This window comes from Camelus dromedarius, chromosome 16 (assembly GCF_036321535.1).
Source record: "Camelus dromedarius isolate mCamDro1 chromosome 16, mCamDro1.pat, whole genome shotgun sequence".
In the NCBI taxonomy this organism is placed as follows: domain Eukaryota; kingdom Metazoa; phylum Chordata; class Mammalia; order Artiodactyla; family Camelidae; genus Camelus; species Camelus dromedarius.
In genome coordinates, this window is record NC_087451.1 from 8,713,546 (window position 1) to 8,741,374 (window position 27,829).

General features: G+C 43.1%; 1 protein-coding gene across 2 annotated transcripts; it reads right to left on the minus strand.

Moving 5' to 3' along the window:
* Positions 1-263: 263 nt before the first annotated feature.
* MMD (monocyte to macrophage differentiation associated) lies at positions 264-26,440 on the minus strand. Of its 2 annotated transcripts, XM_010990372.3 has the most exons (7): positions 26,185-26,440; positions 18,943-19,024; positions 14,949-15,109; positions 11,603-11,677; positions 9,875-9,976; positions 7,896-7,965; positions 264-2,174 (listed from the first exon to the last, which is right to left on the minus strand). In XM_010990372.3, exons 1-7 carry the CDS (start codon positions 26,208-26,210, stop codon positions 1,974-1,976), a joined length of 717 nt encoding a protein of 238 aa, XP_010988674.1. In that variant the 5' UTR covers positions 26,211-26,440; the 3' UTR covers positions 264-1,973. The 2 variants fall into 2 exon arrangements, with proteins under 2 accessions (XP_010988674.1, XP_031323960.1); XM_031468100.2 differs by lacking the exon at positions 9,875-9,976 and having other exon boundaries at positions 26,185-26,439.
* Positions 26,441-27,829: the final 1,389 nt, after the last annotated feature.

Sequence of the window (27,829 nt, forward strand, 5' to 3'; positions counted from 1 at the left end):
TAAGCTTTAGGCCCAGACCAGCATGTTTTAAACTGAAAATGTGGGTTGATTTTAATGTTTACGCTGGCTCTGGCAATTCCATTATCATAAAAAAATGGACTGGAAAGTTCTAGATGATAGGGCACTTTTGTTTTTCTTTCCATCCTGACTTTACCAAAAAAAAAAAAAAAAAAGGCCAGTATACGAATTACAAATGCTGGATGAGCTCAAGCTTTCAAAAATATATTATCATTTTCACAGTCATCTAATTTAGAGGCAGTGGAACAAATCCAAGTAACAATTTTATTTTAGTCTACAGCACAATTTTTTACATACATTTTAGTGGTTTTGACAGTGTTACTTCTGAGCAGACTTTAAATGAATCCACAAAAGTTAATATATTAAAAATAAAATATACTCAATAAAATAATAGGCATTCAGATGTTCAGGATCATGCAGCCAGGGGTGGTCTGGTCGGTGTCATCACTGGGTACACCTTGCATATTTAAGAAGTCACCAGCAAAAAGTAGTTCTTCTGTTCCCGTATAATTTACCAAATTCAGAGAGTTCTAAACATACACCCACAAAATAAACCCTCATTTAAAGCCACAACAGCACACAATTTCAATGAATTGAATTCAATGTATTGTCAATCCAACAATTCCAATGATCAAACCCATTACTGGAACACAGGCAGTATCAGCACCTGATCTAAAAGTAAAAGGCAAGGTTATCCCACTTATTAAAACACCAACAAGAGATTAATCAACAAAGCAACTAATACGTTAATCTTAATGTAAGACACTGAGGGAAAACCAAAACAATATATTAAATACCACTCCACTGAGCCTGGATATAACCCATGGACTGTAGACACATGAGTTTCTACCTGGCAGACAATGCTTTAAATATTTTTCTATAAAAAAAGGAAAAAAGTATATCAGGAGATGCAAAGGAAAGGTAGAAATGTGAATTTATGCATCTAGTTCCACAATTTAAAATGAATATCAAACTGATAATATAAAGCTAAGTGACAATGACGTAACCACTGGGCACCAAACAGGCATTCCCACTATTCACTGGAGTCCAACGGACGGTCAGCCCAACAACATGCTCCCAGGCCAGACTGAATTCTCATCCGCTGCAGAAAAAGACCCTGAAGAAAACATGGCAAAGACACGGAGAAAAAGTTGAGTCTTTTGAAAAAGTTAATGATATCAAAATACTTTTCCATCACGGGTAAACCAAACTAGGTCAAGTATGTGGCCCAAAGCAGCACGGAATTCAGAGTCAGAGGTTGGCAGAAAAGTTTGGAAAACTTGCAGTTTTTCAAAATCGGCAATTTCTCCATGCTTAATAAAACGATCAGAAGAGGTCTGTCTGTTCACTTGTGGAATGTTGACAGCTTGCTGCAAAAATTCACAAGGATGAGGAACCACAGAGATGCACTTCAATGAAGTATTTTTTTAAAAATTTATAAAAAACTGAAGTTTCTATTTAAAAAATAACCACATCATGCCAAGATGAAACATGGTAAAAAAAGCAGTGAAAGTTCTGTCCATGATTCTTCACACAGCTAATGGGAAAGTGATAGAAACCACTGTCTCTTAAAAAGGAAGTTTTGTTATTGCACTGACTTTGACAACCTGACCTAGTTAATTTAGAAAAAATCATGTAGTAAAATCTGTAAAATTAAAATACAAAATTCTGGTTTGTAAACATCAAACTGGCCAAGTCTATCCAGAGTCCTTCATGATAGTGGAATGGAATGAATAATTAATTCACTGCCTTATTAGCTGTGAGGGGGGAAAATTCCAGAACACAGCCTTTACACTTTCACAGTAATTATATTCAAAAGATACAAAGAAAGTCAGTGCAGTCGTCTTCTTTTTTTGTTTTTTTGTTTTTCCTCCTTTGTGCAATTTTCAGCTCTTACCCGACTCCTAAGTGCCATAATTGAAACAATACTGGTTTGGAGACCTAGTACAGTTTGGTCATAAGTGTCGCATAAAGTCTGTTGGACTTCGGTAAAGGTATTTCCAGATGGCATAGTAGTGCACGGCGGCTGCCGTGGCCACGAACAGGTGCCAGATGGCATGGGCAAACGGAATGACGCCGTCACTCTTGAAGAACACAACTCCCAGGCAATAAATTAAGCCCCCACAGGCAAGTTCGTGGAGTCCATCGGTGTTATTCTGTCGACAGAAGGAAAAATGACGTCACTCTGAGGTTAAAAGCTAAAGAGTTCATTGTAACTCCCCCTAAGCCTCCTGAGTTTCCAGACAATGAAGTAGCTTTGCAGAGACAGAATCCTGCTCTGTAAACAGGAGCTACACTGAGAAGTCTATCTCATACATCGACCTGGATTCCTATCTGGGTTGGCAGTCTTGACTGGACCAAGCAGTCAGGTCACAGGTTCCACAGTGAAAAGCAGCGCCACCTGCCGTCGACCGCAGGTGTAAGCAGGCTGCAGTCACAGCCAGACAGGACGGTTCATTTTAATAAAGTACAATCCCACCTCTCATCTTCCCCCTTTAAGAGCTCTCTTCCCGACTCAGGCGCACCCACGCCACTCCACTTACAACCCACACCCTCTGTGCTCCTCCGACACTGGGCTACACTAATCCCTTTTCCGAGACTCCTCCCTCTTCTGCGAGCTTACAGCTTCCTCGGGGCTGACCAGGAAGTCACTGCGAGGTGCGACCTGGGATGCGAGGTGAACAATGGACTTCCAGCCTTCTAGATGCTGCGAGGCCTTTTTGTCTTTGGGCCTGGGAGTTTCTTAGCTTAGCAGGAAATTAACCGTCGTGTGTGCTTCAGCACAAAAAGGAGAACCCATAGGCGGCCCTTGGTTTCCAAAGACCTACAAGGTTCACGGGGCTGTGTGAACGAGAGGGGAGAACAGGGGCAGGGCTCAGGAAGCGGATGAGAAAACAAGCCAGGATTCCTGGGAACCAGGAAGAGAAAGGTCTCAGGCTCCGCAGGGCGAGTGAAGCCTAAGCTGGGTCGCGGCAGGGCCTTGAGAGGGGACACGCGTGTGGAAGTCCCAGAGGCCTGGGCACTGACAGCTGCGACCTTGTGAGCCGCAGGGCGGGTCGCTGAGGCCAAGCCTAACAGGGCATGCGGGGAGGCTCCAGGCCAAAGCCATGGCAGCCATGGAGGACGCGACCTGAGAGCCAGGTGGGAGGTCCAGGGCCAAGGTGAGGATCAGCCCTACTGTCTAAGCTCTCATAAGGACCATGGATTTTGTGGGATCAAAAGATGAGGAAGGGGCCAATTCAAAGACCGGACATCTCACCACCCCAGATTTCATTTTCTTTAAAAAGGAAAATACAGCAAAACGTAACCCCCCACACACTATTTCCTAAAGGTTTTAAAGCAATTAATATCCATTAATTACACAATATTCACTGTGTACGTGTATTAGGGACATTTTTCTGAGAGGGTTAAGGTTTTCACGGGAATCGCACAGGGGCATCTGACTCCCAGTGATGAGAGTCACTCATCCCACACAACCCCCTTATTTCAGAGATGAAGACACTAAGGCCAGAGACACGAAGTAACCCGGACAAAGACATCACTCTTTCCTCTGCTGAAACAATAAACAACAGACCAAACCAAGCCTGCAGGTTGGTTTTGACACACATTCTGCTAATAGTTCAAGATACCACATCTGCCTTATCAACTTTCAAAGAACCAGGACATAGTTAATCCTAAAACAAACGGAACCAGGTATGTCTTCTTAATTATGGTCATTACTGTGTTTCCATGTACCAGGAACTGTTTGAAGCACTCATTTAATCTTCACAACCCTAACTTAGGTGCTATCTTTATCCCAATTTTACAGATGAGAAAGCTAGAACACAGATTAAATAATTTGACTAAGGTCACATAGCTTTTAAGTGTCAGAATCAGGATTTGAACTGAGAACCAAGGTGGTCAGTTTCCTGAAATTACATTCGCTGTTTTCTTTTTTTGGCAGAGGGTTGGGGGGAGGTGGTCATTTTAAAAATTGTCAATTTACATAGTGTAATGCATAGGTCTTAAGTGAACAGGGAGTTTTAATAAATGCACACACCTACGTAACCTAAACCCCTACCAAGATACACTAGTATCTTAACACCCTATAAAGCTCTTTGGTTCCCCTTCCCAATCCTGGACAATCCCTTCCACCAAGGCAACCAGTTTGTACTGCTGTTGCCACAGACTAAGCCTTTATGTTCCAGAACCTCATATAAATGGAATTATGCTGTATGTACATTTTTGTGTCTGCCTTCTTTTTTGCTCAATAAAATGGTTTTGAAATTCACGCATGTGCTAATGTATATGGTCATTCCTTTCTATTACTTAGCATTCCATTGATTTAACATAATTTATCAATTCTTTCCATTTGGGGGCTATCATGAATTAAAAATTCATACTTATATTATTTTATAAGTCCTTTCGTAGCTATATGTCTTCATTTCTGTTGGGTAACACCTGTCGAGTCATAAACGTATGCTTAATTTTATAATAAACGGCTAAACAAATTCCCAAAGCGGCTTTACCATTTTACACTGTCCCCAGCAATGTGTTAGGATTCCAGTTATTTCACATCCTTGCTGGTATTTGGTGGCATCAGTCTTTTAGATTTAATTTTAGCCATTCTGCAGGGTGTATACTGTTGGCACACTGAGGTTTTCATTTTCATTTCCTTGATTTCCCTGGTGACGGGTGACACTGAGCGCTTCTTCAAGGGCTGCTGGGTACTTGTGTACCTTTCTGTTTGTAAAGTGTCTGTTCAAGTGTTTTACCCATTTTTACAGAATCAGTGTTTTATTATTGATTTAGAGTCCTTTATATATTTGAGATACATGACCTTTGTCAGACACATAGAAAGTGCAAATGTTTTCTCCCAGGCTGGGGCTTGCCTATCCATTTTCAAGTTCATTTCTTCTGCAGTATCTCATCTGTTGTTAAACCCCTCCAATAAACTTTTTCCTTAACATACAGTTTTCAGATCTAGAATTTCCACTTGGCTCAATTTTTTAATAGCTCCATTTCTTTTCCTTAACTGTTTACTCCATTATGTTTTGAAGTCCCGGTATGCTATTTCAACACCTCTGTCATCTTTGGCTCTGTTTTTATTGACCTGTTTTTCCTTAGGTATGTAGGTCACGCCTTCCGGCTTGTTGCTTATCTCATAATATTTGTTTGGGTAATGGATGCCAAGTTGTTAAAGAGTATAGATTTTGTTGTCTTCCTCAAAAGAACGCTGTTTGTTCCAGTAGGCAGTTTATTTACTGGGGGATCAATTTTATCCTTTTGAGGTTTCTGGGCTTTGTAATGGGCAGTGCCAGAGCCCCCTCACTCTAGGGCCAGAGCAGCTCTTATCCTAAGGTGTGGTCTTGCTAGGGTCCATGGAATACCCGAGTTGTTCAGCATGGTCTCTCCACGCTGGCTGGCTGGCTGGAACTCTGCTATTCCCCAGCACCAGGCTCCCTCTGGCATCTCCATTTATTCCACAGCCTTCCCAGAGCTATCTCAGCCAAAGCACACACAGAACCTTGTCCTGCACGAATGCAGCTTCGTATTTGGGCAAGGACTGAAGCAGACCCCTTTGTAGGTTTCTGGACTCTCCTCTGTAGGAGAGGCCCGCTCCTCTCTGGTGCCCGGCAACAAAACTGCAGCCGGCTCGGGAGCTGAGACGCTCATTTGTTTCCTCCACCCAGGCTGCTGCTCGTGGGCTCCACCTCCTCCCACTGCAGTTTGGAAAGTGCTCTTCGGGAGAAAACTGCGGTGCATTTGAAGGTTGTCTTCTGCTTTCTCTCCCCTCAGCAATCACAGTCCTACATATCTGTGTTCAACGCCAAAAAAACAGTTGTTTCCTGCCCTTTTCTTAATTTTACAGTAAGTCTGATACCCATTTTTCTGACCGGAACACCAAAGGTTTGAGCCTTCATTACTTAACACGGTTTCACTGTTCCTTCAGATGCTTATGAGGTTGTTTCTGATCTCTCTCTGCCTAGCTCACTGGCTTTATTACAAGACTTGCTCTGCCTGCAAAATTACACCCCCTCACGCATACGTGCAGATTCACACAGGTACTATTTTCGGTGCTTCAGAGACGCTCGTGCGTTCCCCGTCTCTGCGGCTTCCTTCGTGCTGGATTCTCTACCTGTACCACGTGCATCACCCTTTCCATCTCTTGGCTCCTACCTGCCTTTCCGAATCAGCTTAAATAGTGTTTCCTCTGGTACTTGTGTCATGAGCTCCCACAGTGGGCTGCACTTTCCCCAATCAAAGACATTATAAAACTTCACAGTAGTTTCTTATTTTACATGAACCGTATTTTCCTGCTTGAGTCTAAGTTCTATCCGGGCAAGTGTGGGGCTTCTCCTGTTTGAGGATCACTGACATTAGTCACCTGCTATTGTACCACTTCTGAAAACGTCAATGAAAGATTTAGGCCGGTACAAATACTGGATGAACTTGCTTTTATGATACCCAGAGGGAATGTACTTGAAGTTCCACTCTAATGATTAGTAACCTGGCCACAAAGACCTTGCTGACATAGCTTTGGGTGTCCTCTGTTACCCTCTAACTATATGGCCTTCAAGGCAGACTTTCTCATTCTGTCACTCACCTCCCTGCCCTCACCATCCCTTGTTGCCTTTACCAACTACACTATATACGTATAAATGTATTTTTGGTGATAGGTAATTATTTAAGCCATCATAAACCTCAATGAACATACCTTGTTACATTCTCATACGACAATACCCTCTGAAAAAAACATAAGCAAACCTATAAATCCTAAACCTGGCACAGGTGTTTTCTGTGACCAGGGCAAGAACTACGCACAGCAAAATCACATCCTTGTAACAGGCCTGTGGGCACAGGATTGAATTACAGGTACAATTTAGACTGTTGCAGGCTGAGAAGAGAGTTCAAACTGAATACACTGTGAGTGCCTTAATGAACATACTGGCTATTGCCCAAGAATGCAGCCTAGGACGTGGGAACACATAAACTAAAGGCACAAGTGACCAGTGGACGGGCTCGTGAAGCTGTTATGTTATGTTACTGTTTCAAATTGACAGCACTGATTTCTCAACAGTAGTCCGTCTGAATGGGAGAACAAAACACATACATCCAACTGCTACTACAGGAAATGCCATGCTTTCACCCAAAGTCCACAAAAGAAATTTTCAAGCAAAGTTAAACAAAACAAACAAAAAAAAAGCACTGTCCTGAGAAAGAGAAATAAGATGACTTAAAAGCAAGTGAAGGGGCAGGGTATAGCTCAGTGGTAGAACATGTGCTTAGCATGCACGAGGTCCTGGGTTTAATGCCCAGTACTTCCATTAAATAATAAATAAATACATGAATAAACCTAACTACCCCCCCCAAAAAAAACACAAGTTAAAGGAAAAGTAAGAGTGAAGGGATCTGAAAAATATCCAATAAAGCATTGAACCAAATGAACTTACGAGGTCCTTTTAATTCTTAAGTTCTAGAAGTCACTAATTTATATTTTCTTTTTAAGAAACCTCAAATTCACCCTTGTCCAGGGATTTAGGGTTAAGATAAAAGTAATTCAAGTAGAAATGCCCACCTTCACATCATTTCGCACCTCTTTGGGAAAAGGGTGGGGGTGGGTGAACAGAAAGATTATACAGAAGAAGAAATACAGCAGAAGCCACATGGAAGGACACAGTTAAATGTGCAGCTTTTCCACAATGGAGAGAGTAGCCAGTACAAGTTGCGGCACGTTGTAATTCATGTATTTTTTTCTTTTGAGTCTCTCTTTAAGGGACATGTCATAACTTCAGAAAGAAAAGCTACATCTTGTCTCTGCAGACAAAATATTAACAGTCACAGAGATTTAAAAGGAAATAAGGTGAAGTAACTAAAATTATGAAGCCATTTCTTACCATTGATGTCACCACCAAGGCTGGAGAAAATCCCATCGTAAGATAGAAAAAGAGCTCAACCACCTTGTACCTGCAGAACAGAAATACCATTCATTTAACTTCTCTATTCCCTACAGACCATTTCCTTACCAGTTGTTCCCTTTTTTCTTTTGGAAAGACAAATGTAAACTCTTAACTATTCAAAGAAAATGTATTTTTCCAGTAGGAGACCATTAGGCTTCCTAACTGAAATACTGTCACTGAGTAACAATGAACTAGCATTTCTTTTGGGATTAAGGCATCAAACTCCATGTGCTACCTGGAAAATGTTTTCTGCCAAAAATAGGTATCACTGAACCCAGTCCCCTATGCACTTCACCGTTTCCAACCCCAGGGTGTCTGCCCTCACCCCACCCCAGTCCTCGCTCTGCGACACTGAGACTATGAAGCTGCACAGGGAAGCGGCGTGCAGCCTACTTTCTCAGTGGCAAAGGGGTGGGAGCCCTAAGGAACGAAGGACATGTGTTTTGGACTGTCTCTTTATTCTGCGTCTGCATAAAATTCAATTTCTAAGGTTCGTCACATTAGGCTGCAGAATGTCTGAACATGCTAAGAAATGCACCATCCTGAAATTCAACTTATATCTCTGCCTAATCAAACTGGAAACCGCCCAAAGGCGGGGACCACGTGCTATTTGTGTTTGGGTCCGCAGGGCCTAGGACAGTACGTGGCACCATTTAGGTCCTCCCTAACACCTGCCAAAGCGGGTGCCAAGGGCGCCTCGCATCTCATTCGTAGCATTTTATACTAAGTCCACCATGAAGTTAACTATGTCAGGGAACTGGGGAAGAATGTGGGTTTGGTTTACATCCGAAGGCCCAGAATAGGAGAAAAGACAGTTGTCTTATTTTATTTCCTATTTTATCCAAGGGTATAAATTAGGGGTTTGAGCCTGAGAAGCAAACTGTTCTCTTGGAGAGATATATATATATACACATACACAACACATAACACCACTCAGAATTGCTAATTATGGTCAAAATGCATTTAAAGTGAATTTCAAAGTTGGAGAGGAGTTGACTAAAACTACCATTTTCCTCCGAAAAGGGAAAACAATTTAATGCTTTGTGATAAACACAAATTATGTTCAATTCTGACGGCCATTCTGCCAAAAACAATAGATCAAGAATTTAATAAACTGAATCCGATGACAATGATTTCATGGCTTTCGGCTGCTTAAGTCCAGGCACGTGAGATAATGAACAGAGCCAAGGAGTAGGAACTGGGACACGTGGGTCCTCATTCCAGATGAGTCACTAATTTGATGCACGTCCTAAATGCTCTCATTTTTTTAAGCATGAAGCGGAAATAGATAACCTTGAAGGGCTCCTCTAGAATAAGATGCTAAATTTCAGTAAGCTTCCTTTTTCGATTGCTTAACACTTACGACTATGAGCTACGAAAAATGGGTTAAAAAAAGTGTGTCCCATGGTTAGGAGACTAAGAGTTTAGATGCCCACCCAAACGTCCCCTTTCTCAGGGAACCCTAATGGTGAACATCTTCTGGGTCCCTAAGTAGGTGCAACACAACTGAGTAAGTGTTGTGTTGGGTGCTTAATATCTATTATCTTTACCCTTCATAGAAACATTGGAAAGCAGTTCTTTTTCTCATGTGGTAACTGTAAAATCATACAGGAGAAGGCTAGTTTGCTGACAAAGCTAGTCTGGCTGAGGATGTGAAATGAGGTCTGAGAGACTCTAAAATTGTCATTTCAGATGAGGGACAAGTCCACCCTGTCATCACACCACAGAGGTGGCAATCATTTCTTTCTGCAGCAATCTGTCCACCAATAATGAATACCGAATGGTTCTGAAGATTTGTTAAAACGATATATCTTGTGTTTATGTATTTCTACTATTTTGAAATGCAAATACAAATTGTGTTGCAGATAAAATTTAGGAATTTTAAACCTATCAAATGTAAAATTATTTTCTCTTACTTTTCATGGTAGAGAAATACATAAATGGTTCCTCCAGCTGCCATGAGCCAGATAAACCAACGCATATGAGATGCCAGGGGTCCAAGTTCACGGAGATTTAACCTAAAAATGTAAACATGACAACAAAGAACAGAAGTGATAAGCGACCAATGAAGGGAATTCATACAACCTGTGTTTTCCTCTAATTCTGAAAACTGGGAGAGAAGGTCCAAGGATAAGGCCAGAAAGAAAAAGCATTCAGCATGGCATGGAGGTATCTGGGCAACCAGGGTAAAATTAATAACTCAAAGATAAAATTGTCGTTCAACCTCTAAGACTCAGAATTAGTTCCAATGTGGTTTAAAAATAGAACCAGCTAAAAGGAGACACGCAGAAGTGAGTCCCGGCTTACCCGTGGTGCCTGACTTTATTAGGCAGACGGCTGTAAAGGCTACTCACCTTCTTACTTCTGACATCATATCTGGGAGCAGGCTGTTTACAAAGCTCCCTGAGAACTCAACAAAATCTTGAACCGGATCACACACACAGCGGGTACCTAACACACAGACCCAGTGCCTCCCTCATCAATTTCTCCGCCAAGACAGAACCTGAGAAGAATTAGCCCAACGCGTTACGAAAGATGTTCTGTTAGACTTTAACCGTGGACTCCTGTGAAGCCTGATTTTAAAATGCTGCAAATTCATTTATGGTAAATTCAGATTAAGATGATTTTGAAAAAAAAAACATGAAAAAAAAACATTCTGATTGGCTATTACTACAAAATTAATATTTCCAAATGGAAAACGTACTATGTGCATATGGACGACTACATGTGAGCAACTTGCTTACTGCAATATTTGATTCTTCAGCTTACATTTTAAATTTTTATTTACTTATTTTAAATTGTGGTATACTTCACAAAAGCCTTTATGTGTTCTCGTTCCAACATGATGCAGACCTATAATTTAGTAACAGGCATTGGAGAGAGGCGGCACTTACTTCTCACTCCAAACAGACAATTAGGTTTCTTTGGAATGATGGGTGCTGCATTAGTCAGGATCTAGAGGCCTGCTGTTTCTCATGACGACAGCAGCTGATGGCATACTGCGGATTTCTGAGTGTCTGAAACTGGACCATGTCTTGATGGAGGAAAACTAATGTTTCTTTAATTGTGGGCTTCAGAGCAGCAAAAAGTTCTATCTGATCTATACCAAAAGGGCAGGAAGGTCAAGGAAACGGAACTGAATACTAGGCGTTTTAAATAACTAAGTAGTTTGACTAGATCTCTTTCTCATATAGCCAAACGAATGAGAAACGCACTCCAGCTACTGCGCTGTGAACTGGAGGCAAACTACAAGTTTCAGAAGTGAGCTTGCTTTCTAACACACATTTACAGCATTTCCACGTAAACAATGAGATGTCCAGCTACTGTGAAGAGCAGCGGACACATACAGAGAGAATCTGGAAGGCAAAGGTAACACATTTCAGAAGAGCATGCCACCGGCACACGAGTCTGCAGCACCTCTCTCGAACAATCCAATGCCAGATAGGTGTTCTGAAGAGCAGCAACTCTCTCCCCTAAAAACCTGCAGTCTGAACCAGGTAAATCAAAGTGGAAAAAAAAGTGCATGTAGGCATGTGTGTTGTGGGTGGGGAGGGGGGAGCCTGGGGGCAGGGACAGGAAGAAGGGAGGGCTGAGAATTCTCTCATCAAAACACTATCTTCAAAAACAGAAAGGCTGTGTCTTACCATGGAGTATAGGAAGCGGCAATGAAGAGATAGATCACCATTCTGTCACACATGTGGAAACAGTGCTCCACTGTCCTGGGGGGAAACGCAAGTTAGACAGAGTTTCCAGAAATTCTTCAGACTGGCAGTAGGAGTTATCACTCCACTAACCCTGCAACCTCCACTCATGTTCCAGTGTCTCATGGCCAGTCTGCCTTGGCCTTCAAGGTCACATGGTATTTTTTTTTTAATTTTGTTTTTATTTATTTTTGATGTCCAGAGCAACATTATTCAGAATAGCAACAAACAAAACTAAAAAGAACCTAGTAACAGACTAAATGCTCATTCACAGACTGAGAAATAAGATTATATAAGTACTTGGAAAATTATAAGTAATAGCGGAGGATGCCAGAAGTACACTATAAAAACTGAGTTTTAACATAAGTTTTTTTAAAAATAGCTTTTTCTTTTAAATTTCAGAGTTATTTATTTTTTTTAGTTGAGGTATACACACAGCTATTTTTTGCAGGGGGTAGGTAATTAGGTTTATTTATTTATTTGATTTTTCAGTGATAGCTATTCTTTGTTTTTCTTTTTGGTTTGGGGAGGTAATTAGGCTTATTTATTTCTTTACTCTTAGAAGAGGTACTGGGGATTGAACCCAGGACCTCATGCATGCTAAGCATGAGCTCCACCACTTGAGCTATACCCTCCCCCTCTACACACAGCTATTCTTAATGATATGAAGCCACAAGTAAGAGCTTTGTATTGTTTTAAGATTGCACATACATACCACAGTGCAGAGCAAAAATTGTCTAGGCTCTTTCCTTTTAGAATGTCTTTTGAAGAAGCTTTTATTCCAAATATCCTAGTGCAGACAGTAAGTTGTAATAAAGCAAATTTAGAAACTAATTAGGAACAGCAATAACACAAACCAGGAAAGGAAAAAAAAAAAAAAAAAAAAGCATTGTTTGCTGCCAAGAGGGTAGCCACCTGGGTTTCTGAGCAAGTTCTTCCTTCCAAACTGAAGAGTCAGGAAGTGAACAGAGATCTGGCTTGCAGGGGTCTGTTCAGAAAACGGATGAGACGGAATCCGCCCTTTACAGAGGTGATTTAAAACTACAACTGCGCTGCTTCCCCTTGGATCCGTTTTCAATGTCCAAGGGGACAGTGGCCATGGTCTGGGAGCACCAGTATTAGATTCTGCCTCACCGCACACACAGTGTCACCCAGAGTTCACTGAGGATGTTGTGGTCACAGTGTTAGTCACGTGTTAGTAAAGAAGTGAGAATAATTTAAGTCACAAGTCTGAAAAAGCCAACAGTGGATGAATGCTTCTCAAACTTGACTGCCTACCAGAATCACCTGGGGAGCTCATAAAATACAGTCACAAACTTCAGTCCAGAAGCTTCTAATTTAAAAGGGCTAGAGGAGGAGGCAGAAGGCGGAGGGAAGAAGAGAATCTCTTTTTTCAACTCCTTGGATGACTGTGATTCCAAGCCAGGCTTGGGGCCTTTCTGATTCTGCTTTCTAGACTTTTACGCACTGTGGCAGCAGGTGAAGTCAGGCCTGCAATTTTATTCAACATCCACCATCCACCTCTCTGACCCTCACTCTCCTTACAAGTAAAGCAGAAATAGTAACATTTCTATCACAGAGCATGTGTGAGCATTAAACGAGATGCTGTAGCCATGTGTTTAACCCAGCACCGAGCACATGGTAGATACTCAATAAACCCTCGTTCACTGTCCTCTATTACATAAATTAAGGCTATACTTGGATTTTTTTTTTTTTAATGAATGCAGAGCAAAACTCCACATGTGGCTTATGATTCTAGCAGTGCTATTCCAAGGTTCAGGAGAATCTGTTTTTTATTACACCTCCGTCCCCCGGCCCTGGCAGGGAGGCCCTGAATGCTGAAACAGGTACCTACAACTCTATCAACTCAGAAATCTAGACAGCAGAGCCAAGTCAGCCAAGGCAACCACAAGCACTGGACTGTGCCAAGAGGATAATGAAGTGCTCTGGCCTCCGCGACAGTGCGTCCTAAAGAGGCAGGAAGGTACTTCTGAGGCTCTCTTTTGAGCGTGTCCCAGAGCACTGGTGTGATGCAATGCTGTGGTTTTATTTTAAGCCTAGGGAACTGTCGCCTTATGGGCAAAGGTAACAGATTGCAAACTACAAGCAATACTGTGAAGGGTGCGGTGAGAAAAATCTCAGGACTGGGTGTCAGAGGTCCTGGAATGACCAGATTGTGCTCGAATCACTGACTTGGGCAACTCAGGCTACTTCCATGAGCCTCAGTTTCCCCAGATGAAAATAAAGGGGTTTGGATTAGATGATCCATGAGGAGCCTTCCAGCTCGAAATTCTATGATTCCACATATGAGGAAACCAGTAAAATAATCTCCTGAATCCCAAATCCTGGTCTTAAATAAAATATGCCTTTTTAATATTAGATTGAATATTTGGGTTTTTTTTTTACATTCTCTAAAAACCAAAAGATATAGTCTAATATAGTAAATCACTCTCAAGCCTGCTCTGAATTCTCCTTTTATTTTGAGAAGAATTTTTACCCTTTTGGGTTGTGCAGAATCTATTTTAAAAGCAACTGAATGGTGTGCTGCTCTCTTGGTATTGCCCCAAATTAACCCTTCACTCAGACGAGGAATGCTTTCATGTCCTTCTCATTGGGAGGCTCAAGACACAGTACTGTTCAGAAAGTGCTTAACAGCTAACAGTAGCAAAATACGTGAATTTTGTTTGAACAGATACACAGGACCTAATTCTGAAAGCTGAGTTTTGTAAGACAGTAAACCCGCGCTGTAGTGACACCTCCGCATATCACAGAGTCCTAAAGTAATCTGTGATTTCCAGGTCATGTCACATGCGTCGTCTCATTTACCTATCACAAGAGCCTGCAGGTTGGGCATCACCTTTCTCATTTTAGTGATGAAGAAGCAATGTTCCCCACGTCAATGACCTACATAAGGCTAGGTGGCAGGGCTGGGACTCAAAGCCCAACTGGTGAGCCCAGGTTCAGGGTGCTGGTCACCACCCTGCAGCTGCCGGGCTCTTCCTTAGCGAGCTGACACATTGGAAAACAGGTCTCAGGATTTGACGGTAAGTCCTGGGGAAGCAACGTGGTTTTATTTGGTTTCTGAGCAAAGGCTTGCTCTCTTAGATTCACACGGGGGTCCTCAAACTCTGTCCAATCCACAGGAAATGTCCTGAAAGATGGGACGGCATAACAGTCTACAAGGCAGGGAAATGTGCACTCTTTGCCTCCGCTGACCAAAGCATGCCAGCCGAAGAGGCCAACGGGACAACTACCACGACCTGTTGAAAGAGCACACCGCCCACTGTACCTTAAGTGGCTCTTTTTCCATGACACGACGTGAAATACTGTGGAAACGATGAAGAGGGCGCAGAGGCCCACCCCATAAATCCATGCTGTTATCTTTTCCCAGGAGTCGTCAGACAGCCCATGGAGGAGGGCACTGCCCACGATGGCCGGGACAATGAGGAACTGAGAGAAAGGGAAAGGAAGGTAAATATTCAGTAAAACAGTGAGTTAAGGACTTTGCTAAAAATGCCAGGGATAATCTAGGAAGATCATTTTAAAATAAACATCTGCCTTTTCCGGATCATCATAACAAGAGCCAGATGGAGTCGTCAGTTTGCTGCCCAGAAAACAGGTACTGTGTTGTTCAGGGCCCAGGAACCGTGCCCACCAGTGGGTACCCGATCAAGCAGTAAGAATGCAACATTACTCAACTGTGGCAAAACAAATGCTCTTTACCCTAATTTTGTTAGTTAAGAACACGTTTCAGCCTCTTCTCCAATGTGATTTAGGGAAGGCACTTAACGTAGTCAAATGCCAAGCATACACCAAGTTCCCATGGAAGTTCTGATCTTTAAATATTCTTTCCCGTTTCCCCCATGTGCTAATGAAATCCCAGTATTTCAGCAAAGGGTAACTAAATGGATCAAGTCAGTAAGAATTATAATGTGCACACCACACTCGAATAAGCCTTTTGTTCTAGTCTCATGTCCTGATTTCTAGATGTGTGCCTTCCACCCATTTGGGAGCTATTCCAGGGTCAAAGGGTCTTTGGGTTATTTCATTTTTAACAGCACCTTTCAAGTAAGCAGGAGGAATCGACTCCTACCTATTCAAATAATTTCAGGAGACTAGAATCTCAGAATTTTGCTTTCTGCACATTTTATACTACATATGGACACAAATTTCAATGTCTAGTCACATCAGTCTGACTACTAAACATTTTATAATAACAGAAATCATCAGGAGAAATGAACTACTTTATTAGTTATGAGAATAAACATACCTAGCAAAGAATGCAAGCTTTAGCAAACTTATCTTTTTTGTTACCAACCTACTTTTTCCCTCTTGCAAAAGAATATTAAATTCCCCAGATGAGATCAACACTCAATTTCATATGCTGACTGGCATTTTCACTGGCCCAGAACAAAATGAGAAAATTAAGGACAACAAAGTAAGTTTTTCATAAAACAGAATTTAATTAATTTATTTTGAGATTATGCCCTTTCTACTTTTTAAAAGTATGTTCAAATATCTTCTCTGTAATGAAATGATGACGCTAAATGGAAGTTTTTTATTTTGATTTTAGACATTTTACTGCTCTCTGAAATCCAGAAATCAGGGACACAGTTTAGTATGAGGACATTTTCTGTTCTAAAAAAATAATGTAGCTGTTTTATCAGTTTTTCCTTAACTTCAGTTTATACAAGTGTTCCCTGTGACAATCCAGAAGAGATAACCTAAGAAATTATTCAGGTCTATCTGAAGCAAATATTATTCTTAAACGTGAGCTGTGTATCTCAAGGGCCAAAATGTTATATTTAAATGCTCAATATTATGCTAAGTACTAAGCACTTCATTGACTGCATTTATTGGTCAGTGTTATGAAAACTTTCAAGGCACTATTTTCATAACTTTTATCAGTGTTTTGCAGTTGGTAAATGGAGAAAATAATGAATGCATAGTGGAACAGTAAGTGAAGGAACAAGCCATATAAACTTACTCAAACTTTTATATTTCTTTTATCCTAATACTGACCTAGATTTAAAAAACACCACATACACACTTTATTTTCTTAGGAGCCTGTGGACAACTGCCTTCAGAAGCAACTTTACTTTTAGCTCTGTTAAATGCATCAGGCATTTAGTCAAGAATAAAAGATGTAAACAACCCAAAAGCCCATCAGCAGACTATTGGTGTGTGTATGCATGTATATATATTGTGTATACACACACACACACACACACACATGATGGAATATTACCCAGCCCTAGAGAGAATGAAATATCACCATCTGCAGCAACATGGATGCACCTAGAGATGATCATACTAAGTGATGTAAGTCAGATGAATATTACGATATCCCTTATATGTGGGATCTAAAAAATTAATACAAATGAATCTACATACAAAACAGAAACAGACCCACAGACACAGAGAACAAACTTGTGGTTACCAAAGGGGAAAGGGGGCAGGGGGAGAGACAAATCAGGAGCATGAAACCTATTATACATAAAATAGATAAGGAACAGGAATTTATTACTATGTAACACAGGGAACTATATTCAGTATCTTGGTGATAACCTACAATGGAAAGTAATCTATATATTATACATATATATAAAACCGAATCACTTTGAATCACCTGAAACTAACACAATATTGTAAATCAACTATACTTTAATTAAAAAAAAAAGAATAAAAGATGGATATCTAGGCAAGTATAGCCAACAATCAAATCAGGCTATGCATTCTCTAAAACCAAGTTTGGCCTCTAAATATTTTAACTCTCTGGTTTCGTGAAGCTCACTTCAGAAAGCACGTCATGAAGGCAAAGACAGGGGTCAGCTCAAGTCTAGAGAATTCCACCAAATCCTTCCTGTCACCAGATCTAAGCCACGGGTCCAGGGAGACTGTCCACTAGTGAAGTTACTCCAAATTTCATTACTGAAGCCCTTTTATGGAATCCAGGGGTAGGCATGCCAGGTAGAAAATTTCTTCTTAAAAAAAAAAAAAAGGAGCAAGATTTCAGCATGTTAATTATTTAAATAAAAATCTTGAGCATCTAAGGAAAAAGAACATTCAGTGATAAAGGAGAATAATGTTTTAGTATTACCAAGTAGTATCTGAATTCTACTATTACAATACATAAAATTGATACTTTATAAGTTGAATTTCCACTAAGTAACGACGAAATGGTATTGTTCTATTAGATTAGAAAGGAATCCACCAAAAACTAGTTTATTTCACATTTATTTGGCATCGTGATTCCTTTACAGGAAACATTAACTATTCTTTGGAGAAGGGAATTAAAGAAATGAAAAGGAACAACTTGAATTCAAGCAAATTTTATTCTAATAGCATATATATGTCACCTACATGTTGTACTAACATTGTCTAAAATAATTAAATTCACCTGTTCTAAACACTCTTCACTAAAGGAATAAATTTGTCTTCTTCTCTATTTCTTGTCTTCAGATGATATACCAGCCATTATCTTTCCCTCAAAAGTCTCACTAAATGCAACTTTCAAAGGGAATAATGAAATCATAAAGGGAAATTTATAATGACACAAGAAAATGCCAATAATGACATTAATATGAAAATACATACACATCCACAAACACCATACACAAAAGGAAGAAATGTAGCCAAATGTTAACAATTTACTTCTAGGTAGTTTTGTTTTTCTTTTATATTTTTCAGTATTTTCTAAGCTTCTTATAATGAACATGTTTTGCTTTTATAGGAAGAAAAAAAATTAAGTAAGAATTTAGGGATTAAATCAGCCTTTTCTTCTACGGTGTGGACTAACATCTGCTCTGAGAAGCAGTGGCCACAGCGGGGAGGGGGAGGATGGCGCTACCTGTTTTAGGGAATCATGTAGTGAAAAAAAAAAGCCACTTTTTCCAACAAATTGTGAACTCTTCTTGACAAATGACCACAGCTGACTGTCTTGAAAAGGCGATTTGTTTCATTCTAGGGGTGACAGTCTTTGTGAAGTAGTCTTCTTTGGTTTTCCTAATAACTATGGTACTTACCATATTATTCTTCTAAAGAAGCCCTTGTCCAAGAAAGCAGGTCCAGGAGGGACAGAGCTGACTGAAGGTCAGAACACTCAAAGTATCTGACACACTCACACGGAATCTGGTGACACGACCCAGCACTGATGCCATGGTAGGTGAGGTCACAGAGATGAGTAAACCTGACTAATGGGGCTGAGGGTAACAGAGATGACTGCCCCTCCTCCCACCACAGCCCCTGGGGAAGGACAGGAAAGGCAGAAAACTGGTACTCACTGCATGTGTGTAACAGTTAGCAGCATGTTCGTAACAAGTTGGTTTGTAGCGGCCATTGGCGGGGGCTGGGTGGTTCATGAACCTGTAGAGACAGAGACACAACGTGGGATAAGCTCAGAGCGAGTAAAGAACAATGGGGAGGCTTGCCAGTGGTTGTTTGGTCTGTTCTAACTGAAGAGGTGACTCCTGGAAATACCTAGTTACGGGAACAAAACCAAAGCCACTAACTGGGTGTAAACCAAGCCAATAGCAATGGTCCGACAGCAAATGCCCTGGTTTATGGGATTAAGTATCTTTCAGTGTATACAAAAGAAAAACCTTCCACCAGCCAAGGGCAAACAAAAACCAAATACACCCACTTCAACTGGCACCCCCACAGTAAAAAAAAAAAAAAAAAAAAAAAAAAAATTAAATGGCACAATCAATTCTTAAATCTTAACAGGAAAAAAAAAATCAAGGTAATTTTTGTAAACTTTACAAATACCACTGGTAACTGCCATTTAATGCAAATTCAGTGCATCTGCAAGGTTTCTATTTCCTCTCTCAAAATGTATGCAGCTTTATACATGTAGATCTTTAAACCCTCCATCTCTTGAATAGCAGGCCTGTCCAACTAGTCTCCCTATATTACATTACCTGTTCCGGCACCAGACAGCTTAAATAAATGATACCTGGCTGCCTCCGGGCCACCTGAAACAGGAGGTACATTTTTCACCTGCATCTTCCTGAATTGAGTTTTCTTCAAAATCTAAATATATGACTAGCACCTGATACATTGGCTATAAAATTTGTGTGTATATATCTAACCATCAAAATCTGTTACATATATAAACATATGCCCATATTCCATACCTCCCTTTGGCTAGGTTGTGGCAACGAGAAAAACAGTGAGACATGTAAGTACCACAGGAACAAAAGAGATGAAGAGCATTCCTCCATTCCAGTTTGTGGGTGAGGATACCCCCAACCCCGACCCATACCTGTGCCACGTTTCATGACGGATTCTGGTTTAGTCTGTGTTCCCTAGAAGGAGGGAGATGCAAACTCAGGAATGTATATAAAAAAGAGGCAGCTACCTGAAAGAAGCAGGTGCAGAGAAACAAAGGAGGTAAAAGAGCCCTGGCACCATGCAGGATTCAGGTCTCAGCATTCAGGCAGCATTCGGAGCCTGCAAGATGGCAACAGGCTTTGCACAACAAAGTAGCCTTCTGCTTGAGCTAGTTTAAGGGGGTGGAGGTAGTGGGAGAGGAGATTTTATTCGTCACTAACGAGTTCTGACTAGTCATACCTTATTCATTAACATGATGAAAAAAAAAATGGTACCAGGCTAAACCAAATGGCAGAGCCAGGCTGCCAAAAACTGGCTGAAACACATGGTCAAGCCATTCCAAACAGGCCCAGTTTATGAACAAAAGATTAGCCAACAATTTCTCCCTGAATTAAGAAGGGCCTGTTATCCTTAGAGCAAATAAACAAAAATCAAGCGGCACTCCCTGCTAACCAGACATAGAGTCCAGGTGTAAAGTCCACTGGGGAGTGGGTTTGGGACAGTGAAGACATCTTACTTGGACCACCAGTGGGTAGCCATCTAACCAGTGTGCAAAGTATATACTTATGGAATGGAATTCACCAGGTGGCTTAAAAACTATTTGAGAGAAATGTTCAGTTCACGGCTTCAGAATTATTCCAAGCTATTCTCACATAAAGATAAATTAATCTTTTCTCCCCTGATAATCCTTTAAATAATCTGACTAATTTCCTAAGGGAGGAGAGTGTTGCTATATGGCAATTATTTGCAAAAAGGAAAATAATTACCCTCTTGGGAAGAATGCTATAAAAGTGTCCCAAGTATTCAAGGACCTCCCTCATCATTACCCTGAGACATAACGACAGGGCTGTAAGTAGCATACCCTATTAGGAATTGCAAAGGGTGAAGAGCCCGGCTCCAGGATAGTTGAGCGTAGATGCAGTTGCAAGTGCTTTGTGTAGGGCACAGTAAGTAGGATTTGTCTACCCACCACCAGGCTGCAGACTAAAATAGCAATTTATATCTCTGGCCGCCCAATCTAAAAATAGGTCGTTACACAGCAACAGGGATAGACTTCCACATTTTCTCCTAAAAGCAAAGAAGCTGGGTGGTCATGCTTGTGACAGCTTAGCCCCTGCCCACCTGGAATCACTCAGGTTAAAAATAAACTCAGAAGTTGCAGAGGAAAACATTCCACCCATGTGTCTTAAAGGTAGTCTCCCATGCGGCAATAAGGAAGGGGAAGGGCAGGCATGTTAGGCACAGATCACTGTCTGGGACCCCGTGGGACCGACAGCATGTGGTTTTGCTGGGAAATTTACAATGCAGCTTTCCCATTTCTCTCTGATCGCCCAGGGTATGTAATACAGGCTCTTGCAGAAATCACTATGAAATTAGTCACCCAAGATCTAAATGGAAAAGCAGATGTAAAATGCAAATATACTCCCCCACGATGAGTCTATTCTCTTCCCCACAAAAAGATGAGGAGGATTCTCAAGAGTTATGGGAAACAGGTATTTCCACAAGTGGTTATGGAAGATGCCTCTGCTTAAAGCAGAGCCTCCCTGATGGTCACCCAGTGCTAGTGCTGGAAGAGAGATTCCAGCCTGCTTTAGAGGGTCTAGGGGAAGGTGAGTCAGTCCTGGGTGTGGGAACCACACTTAACAAAGCTATTAGTGAAGGAGGGTTTATTCATCCTCTCACTTTCTCTTTAAACACTCTCTCCTGCTTCCCCCTGGTCCGGTGTCCTTACACTCTCCCCATGACAGCATTTCAAAACTGGGCAGGGAAGGAACAGATGGGGACCCAGGGACACAACTTAGCACACTCCAAATGTAGCCCAAAGCAGCATGCCTTCCAAAAGTAAACCTGCAACCTACCAACAGATCTCAGAGGCCTAAGATCAAATCTCAGAATTTATCCTTGATTCCACTGTGTTTCTCATACTCCAAATGCAAGTGTTGTCAATGGTCTCCCTGCCTGTCCGCAGAAGGACTCTCTTCTTTATCCAGGCGTAGCAACAGTCTATCAACTCAGATCCCCACCGCACACCCCAGCCCAGGTTAAAACCCGTCTGGCTTCCCAAGGTGCTTCAGATAACAGTGCGATCCTCTGTGGGCCACAAGGCCTCACTACTTCTCCAGCCTGAAGCTACCTTCCTCTCACTCTCCCCTCCAGCCACACCACATCCCTTCCGCTCCTCAAACCACCAAGGTGTGGCCTGCCTCCAGGCACCTACATTTGCTGCTTATTTCTGCCTGGAACATTCTTCTCCAGAATCCTTAGCCCTCTTCTCACCTGTCAAGCTCAGCTCAAATGTCACCTCCTCAGAGAGGTTTTCCTCACCTTCCTTCCCAAAGTATCACCTCAGCCCTCCCCACTCGACCAGAGCCCTTATCACACTTACTAAGAATCCGACTTTTTTGGCGGGGGGCGGTAATTAGGTTTATTCAAGGAGGCACTGGGCATTGAACCTAAGACCTCATGCAAGCTAAGTATGCATTCTACCACTGAGCTGTATCTGTCCCCCAGAATTTGACTTTTTTAACTTGTTTCTTATTTCACGTTTCCCCTCTGTAATGGGAATTCCATGAAGGCTGTCTTGTCCACCAGGTCCTTTCCAGTCCCAAGCACAAGGCCCAGCTTATAGCTGAAGTTTAATAAATAAATGCTGAATGAATGAATAGACATATATTCTGCCTGCGGCTGAACCATTTTATCCTGACCAAGAAAGCCCATTGTCAGTTGGTTTCACTGGGGATTCTGTCTGGGAACAAAGGAAAACAAGCAGTCTTAGAGCCAAGAGAATCCTGAATCTCATGAAGATGAAATTCTTAAAGGCTAATTAAGACCATGGACATTCCAAGGTCTTGGACATCACTTGATGCAGCAACAGAAGCTGATCCCTGCGCACAGCACCTATTAGCTCCCCTACATGGATAAGCACGATGTTTAGGAAAAGTGTCTGTTGCCAGAGGTGGAGATAGTGGTAAGGGATGTTTAACTTAATTATTAAATAAGGGAGATGGCATATATAAGGAGACTACCTCATGTCTATGATTCAATGCTCTGAGAACACGCAAAAAAATCAAAAACAAAAACAAAAACAAAAACACAACAGGCAGTCTTGGAAGACTTCCTAATGCTTTTGAATAAGATGCTTTACGGCATATTCAATTTAAAGCTAACCAGTGGTCACAAGGATGGGGCTGAAGAAACATCCGTTTCCTTGGATTTTTGGTTGCCAGGGTGAAGAAATGCGTATGTACCCACAAGATACATTAGAAGCTCTGTGCGTCCAAGGCCCCGGCGCTGTCAGATGTGGTGGGCGGGGAGACAGGTAAATGGCTGCATAGGCAGTAGAGAGGGATGTGAAATTGAACCCTTCAGTCTGCCCCTTCCTAGTTGTGTGATGATGGCAAGTTCTCTTTTACTCTCTGACCCTATTTGCTCTTCTACTAAATGAGTATACAATTTGCCTTCCAGGGTTACAGCTGAGGGTGAGATGAGTAATCTACAGATAGCCTGCCACTGCCTGGCACAGGTAGGCACTAGATAAATGTTAGCAGGTATTCTAATTCATCCGAGATGCTGTGAAAGGGAGAGAATGACCCCCTCCCCGGGGTGGGGCAGTTGAGGGAAGGAATCAAGGGTGGATGGGATAAAGCAAGAAAGATAAAAGGAGTCCCGGTGGGATTCTTCACACCCTAAGCCCTCTGAGAAGCCACGCCTGCATAAAGCCCTCCACTTAGGACAGCGGGCTAAGTGTCCATACGGCCCCCTCCACAGGTACAGCAGAGCTCCGGAAGCTGGTCCAAAGCCACAGTGACCGCCAAGTTTCCATTATGAACGAACCAAAACCAGCAAGGTGTTCAGGTTTTCTTACCATTTAGACATAGCCACAAACTATGGCCTAATGAAATGTTTTTACTGCAGCCAAGTGCTCTTCAGTGGAGTCCTGATACATGTATCGGGAGGAGCACATGTGTTCAAAGAAGTGTCCCTCCCTCCACTTCCTCTGCCATTTACCTACCTGTAACTATCCTGAATGCTCAAAAGATGTATAATAAACAGCTTTAAGAGGTGCGGAACAGTAGTCTCAACATTTTAATGCATGGACCACAAAAAAACCAGAATTTTACTGTTACATTACTTTATATTTGCAGGCTTTATTTCAGAGTTCAAATTGACCCTTAAAACTATCTTTCCACGATAGCCTATAACAGAAAAATAAGAAATTATAGGACCATTCAGTCATCATAGAAAATCAGGGTAGGTCTAGATGTCATCAAGAAAATAACTGTTAAATATCCATTGATATTGTGCAGCCACTGAGAAAATTATGACATCTATGCTGCACCAAAAGAAAACGCCTGTAATTTTCATTTTTAAATGAATGAAGTAGAATACAAAGTCACATTACAACTGTGATAATAAGGACTGGATAGACTAGTGTCCAGCAAAAAGAAGATAGTTCATAAACTGAGATGATACGATCCTATACGAAGGTTGGTTGGTTTGTTTTTCCTTTGTCCTAACACTTTAAATGTTTGTGCAACAAATAATAAAACAGATCCTTTTATTTTCTTTCTAGAGAAGAATTCAAAGGATGGGAAAGCAATACAAACCCTTAATCAAATAAAACCCGGTAATTTCACAGAATATTGCCACTGTTCTCTGAAAACAGGAAGAGCACAGATGTGCAGAGAAACAAAACCAAATCAAACAAACCACATGCATAGGGTTTTCCCAACACGACTGAACCGATGTCATAGCCTCCCTTAAAGCCCCTCCAGTCTTCACTGCTGACTTCATGTTCTAAAGCCAGAACATCATGGTTGCTTTAGAATACTGATAGGATGTTCCTACTAGGGGAATACTGCCAGGCACTCAACACCCTGAGTGATAAGCAATATTCAGAAGCTGACCCAAGACTTCAAACACTTCTGGTGGCACAGTCTACCACAACTCTCCCTGTGTATATTTCATTTCACTCCTTCACCCTTAGGGACAGGAGGAATGAGATATGCTTAAGGGGGGAGAGTGCGTCGATGGATTAGGGAGTTGGAAAGAAAAAAAAGTGCACCTTCAAATCTTGAAATAAAAGGCAGTGCCTAAAAGGCAACAATAACCTCCTTGAAAGATTTCATGCATTCTTTTTCTTTTTTCAAATCCCCTCTGTCACTGCACACTAAGCTAGCCTGCTCAGGGTGAAGTTCTGGGAGTGGGGATGGCTGCCTGTTTCAGACAAAGGGATGGAGTTAACACAAACACAGGAGATGTGAACTTTCACCCACTTAAACGAAGAATTAAGGGGAAAAAAAAAACGGCCGAGCGCTTCCTCTCGGAACTAAGGCCAGCCTCCATCCATTGCTAGATGGTAGAGACCCGGAGTCGGGATTAAGGCCACGGGACCTCCCCAGGCTGGCGTTCCCACCAGCTCTCAAGCGACAGAGCAGCCGGCCAGCCTTCCGGTGGTGCCTCCTCGGTTCCTCCTCCTCCTTTCCTAACACAGGCGACTCAACAGCAGGTCTCATCACCCGAATGCTAACTTGCCCCTCCGCAGCGCCCAAAATAGCACGCCCTGGGACTCCAAACCTGAGAACCCACAAGGCCCGCACTTGGCCAGGCAAGGCTAAACCGGCAGAGCGTGCCTCAGTTTCCCTGCTGCTAGGCCGTTCAAAGACAAAGCACCTAACACGCCCAGCACCCCCAGTTTACCACAAATCTCGCTGCAGGGCGCAGCGGCCAACCGGCCCCAGGTCTGCGCCTCCCAAGAGACCCCCCACGCTGCGCCTCCCAAGGGGTGACGGAGGGCAATGCCAGGGTTGGAAGACCCAGGGGTGGCGCCTGCGGCTGGGGGTCGGGTCCTCCGAGCAAGCAAGAGCCCTGCCTGGATGGCAGTCAGAGGGTGAAGCCGGGTGAGCAATGAGATCCCCTGGGAGGAGGGCAGGCTCGGGGTCTGAGGTCTGGGAATCCGAGGTCCGGTCAGCAGATCGCGAGGAGGTACCGGGGTCAGACACGAGATCCTGGTGCTAGGAGGAAAAGGATTGCCCAGGGACAGCCGGGCGCGGAATCTCCCATGTCAGTCCCCGGCCAAAGCGCCAGATCCACCAGGGATGGACCCAGGTGAGGAGCCGGGACCCACGCGGCAGGAGGCGGGATCCAGGACCTTTCCGGCACGAGCAAAGGGGCGGGGGCGCCATGCTTCTCACCGCTGGAATCGATTCTGGAACCGCATTGATCCTCTGCTCGTCCTCGGGGGCCGGGAGCTCTGTCTCGTCTGCGCCGGCGGCCGGGCGGGCGGCCCTCATGAGCCTGGGCTGCTCCGGAGGCCGCCGCGTGCCCGGCGGACCGCTCGGCGGGTCAGGGATGGAATGGGTCAGGCTGGGGGTCGGGACCGGGCCGAAGCCAAACCGGGCAGCTGGGGGCGGGAGGGAGGCCGCTTAAACGGCCCGGGCGCCTCCCGCCTCCCGCCTCCCGCCTCCCGCCTCCGAGCTCCTCCGCCCCCGGGCGCCCGCGCCCCGCCCCGAGCCCAGCTCCGCCCCCATCCGTTCGGCCCGCCTGCGTGCTCCCCCTGGCGCCAGCGCGTCACCGCGCTGGGCGGCCAATCAGCGCCCGGAGAGGAGCAGCGGCGTAGCTGCCATTCATCCCTCAGGGCCGGGGCGGAGGGGCGGGGCCTCGCGGCGGAGGGGCGGGGCGCCAGGGAGAGGCGGAGGAGCCGGGAGGGCAGCACACTTCTGGAAGGGGTAGAGTTGGAGCGTGAAATTACAAGTGGCAGAGGGCAGAGGAAGAGAAATTGTAAAGGGGGAGGTGGGGCACGAGTCATAAAAGCAGCTATAAAGAAAATAGCCCCCAACGGGGACCCCTGTCTGCGATCTAGTCCTGGCTCTGTGTCATTGGTTCGTTCTTCATGATCGATTTCTCCATCCCTCTGTTCATTTATTTCTTCATCGTTTGCAGGACCAGCTACCCCTAGGCTGTTGTGTGAGGTTCCAGGGCAGATTTAAAACCTTTCCTTGTCTGCCACGCGAGGAGTATCGTCTAACTCAGATTCCATGAGAACCGCCAACGAGGAGCCCTCCCAGGGATACTTATGTGTTATTCTTTATTTATTTTAGTCCAGGCAGCCTCCAGATAAACCAAAAAGTAGATCTGAATCAGGGTCCTGTGGCAAAATGTAAACCTCCAGGCTTGCTGGAAGAGAGTTTCAAACGATACTGAATAGAATGTCTGATTTCTTGCCCTTTCCCTTATAACCCCTGGAATGTAGGTGTGCTCATCTCCAGGTAGCCTGTCCACACTGTCTCCCACACCCCAAACTTCAGACTCTCAAGGGGGCATTAGGTCAGCCTGTTAGGAGTGTTTACTCTGCATGCGGTGGAGTGTTGGAAAACTGGAAACTCACCCATAATTCTAGTTTCCTTTTTCTTTAACATCTTCCAAGTTGGCAGGATCTAGAAGGGTGCTTTCCGTGGCTATTTAATTATTTCATTAATTTCCCCAAGAACTCCAGGAGACAAGCATTATCTTAGTCATTTCACGGATAAGGAGGCTGAGAGATTTAGAAACTTGTCAAAAGCAAAACTAGGAATTGTGCCTAGCTTTGTCTAACAATAGCTTTAGCTTCAGATCCTTTCAGTGCACGAAAGGGCCACTCCCTAAGTTTTAAAGTAGTGTATCTGGGGGAAAGGTATAGCTTAAAAGATAGAGCGCATGTTCAACACCCAGGAGGTCCTGAGTTCAATCCCTGGTACCCCATCCAAGCCAAAATCAATGAAGAAACTTAGTTATGCCCCACTCAGGAAACAATACCAGCAAAGCATGTGTTTTCATTAAAGTGGTATGTCTGTTTTAAAA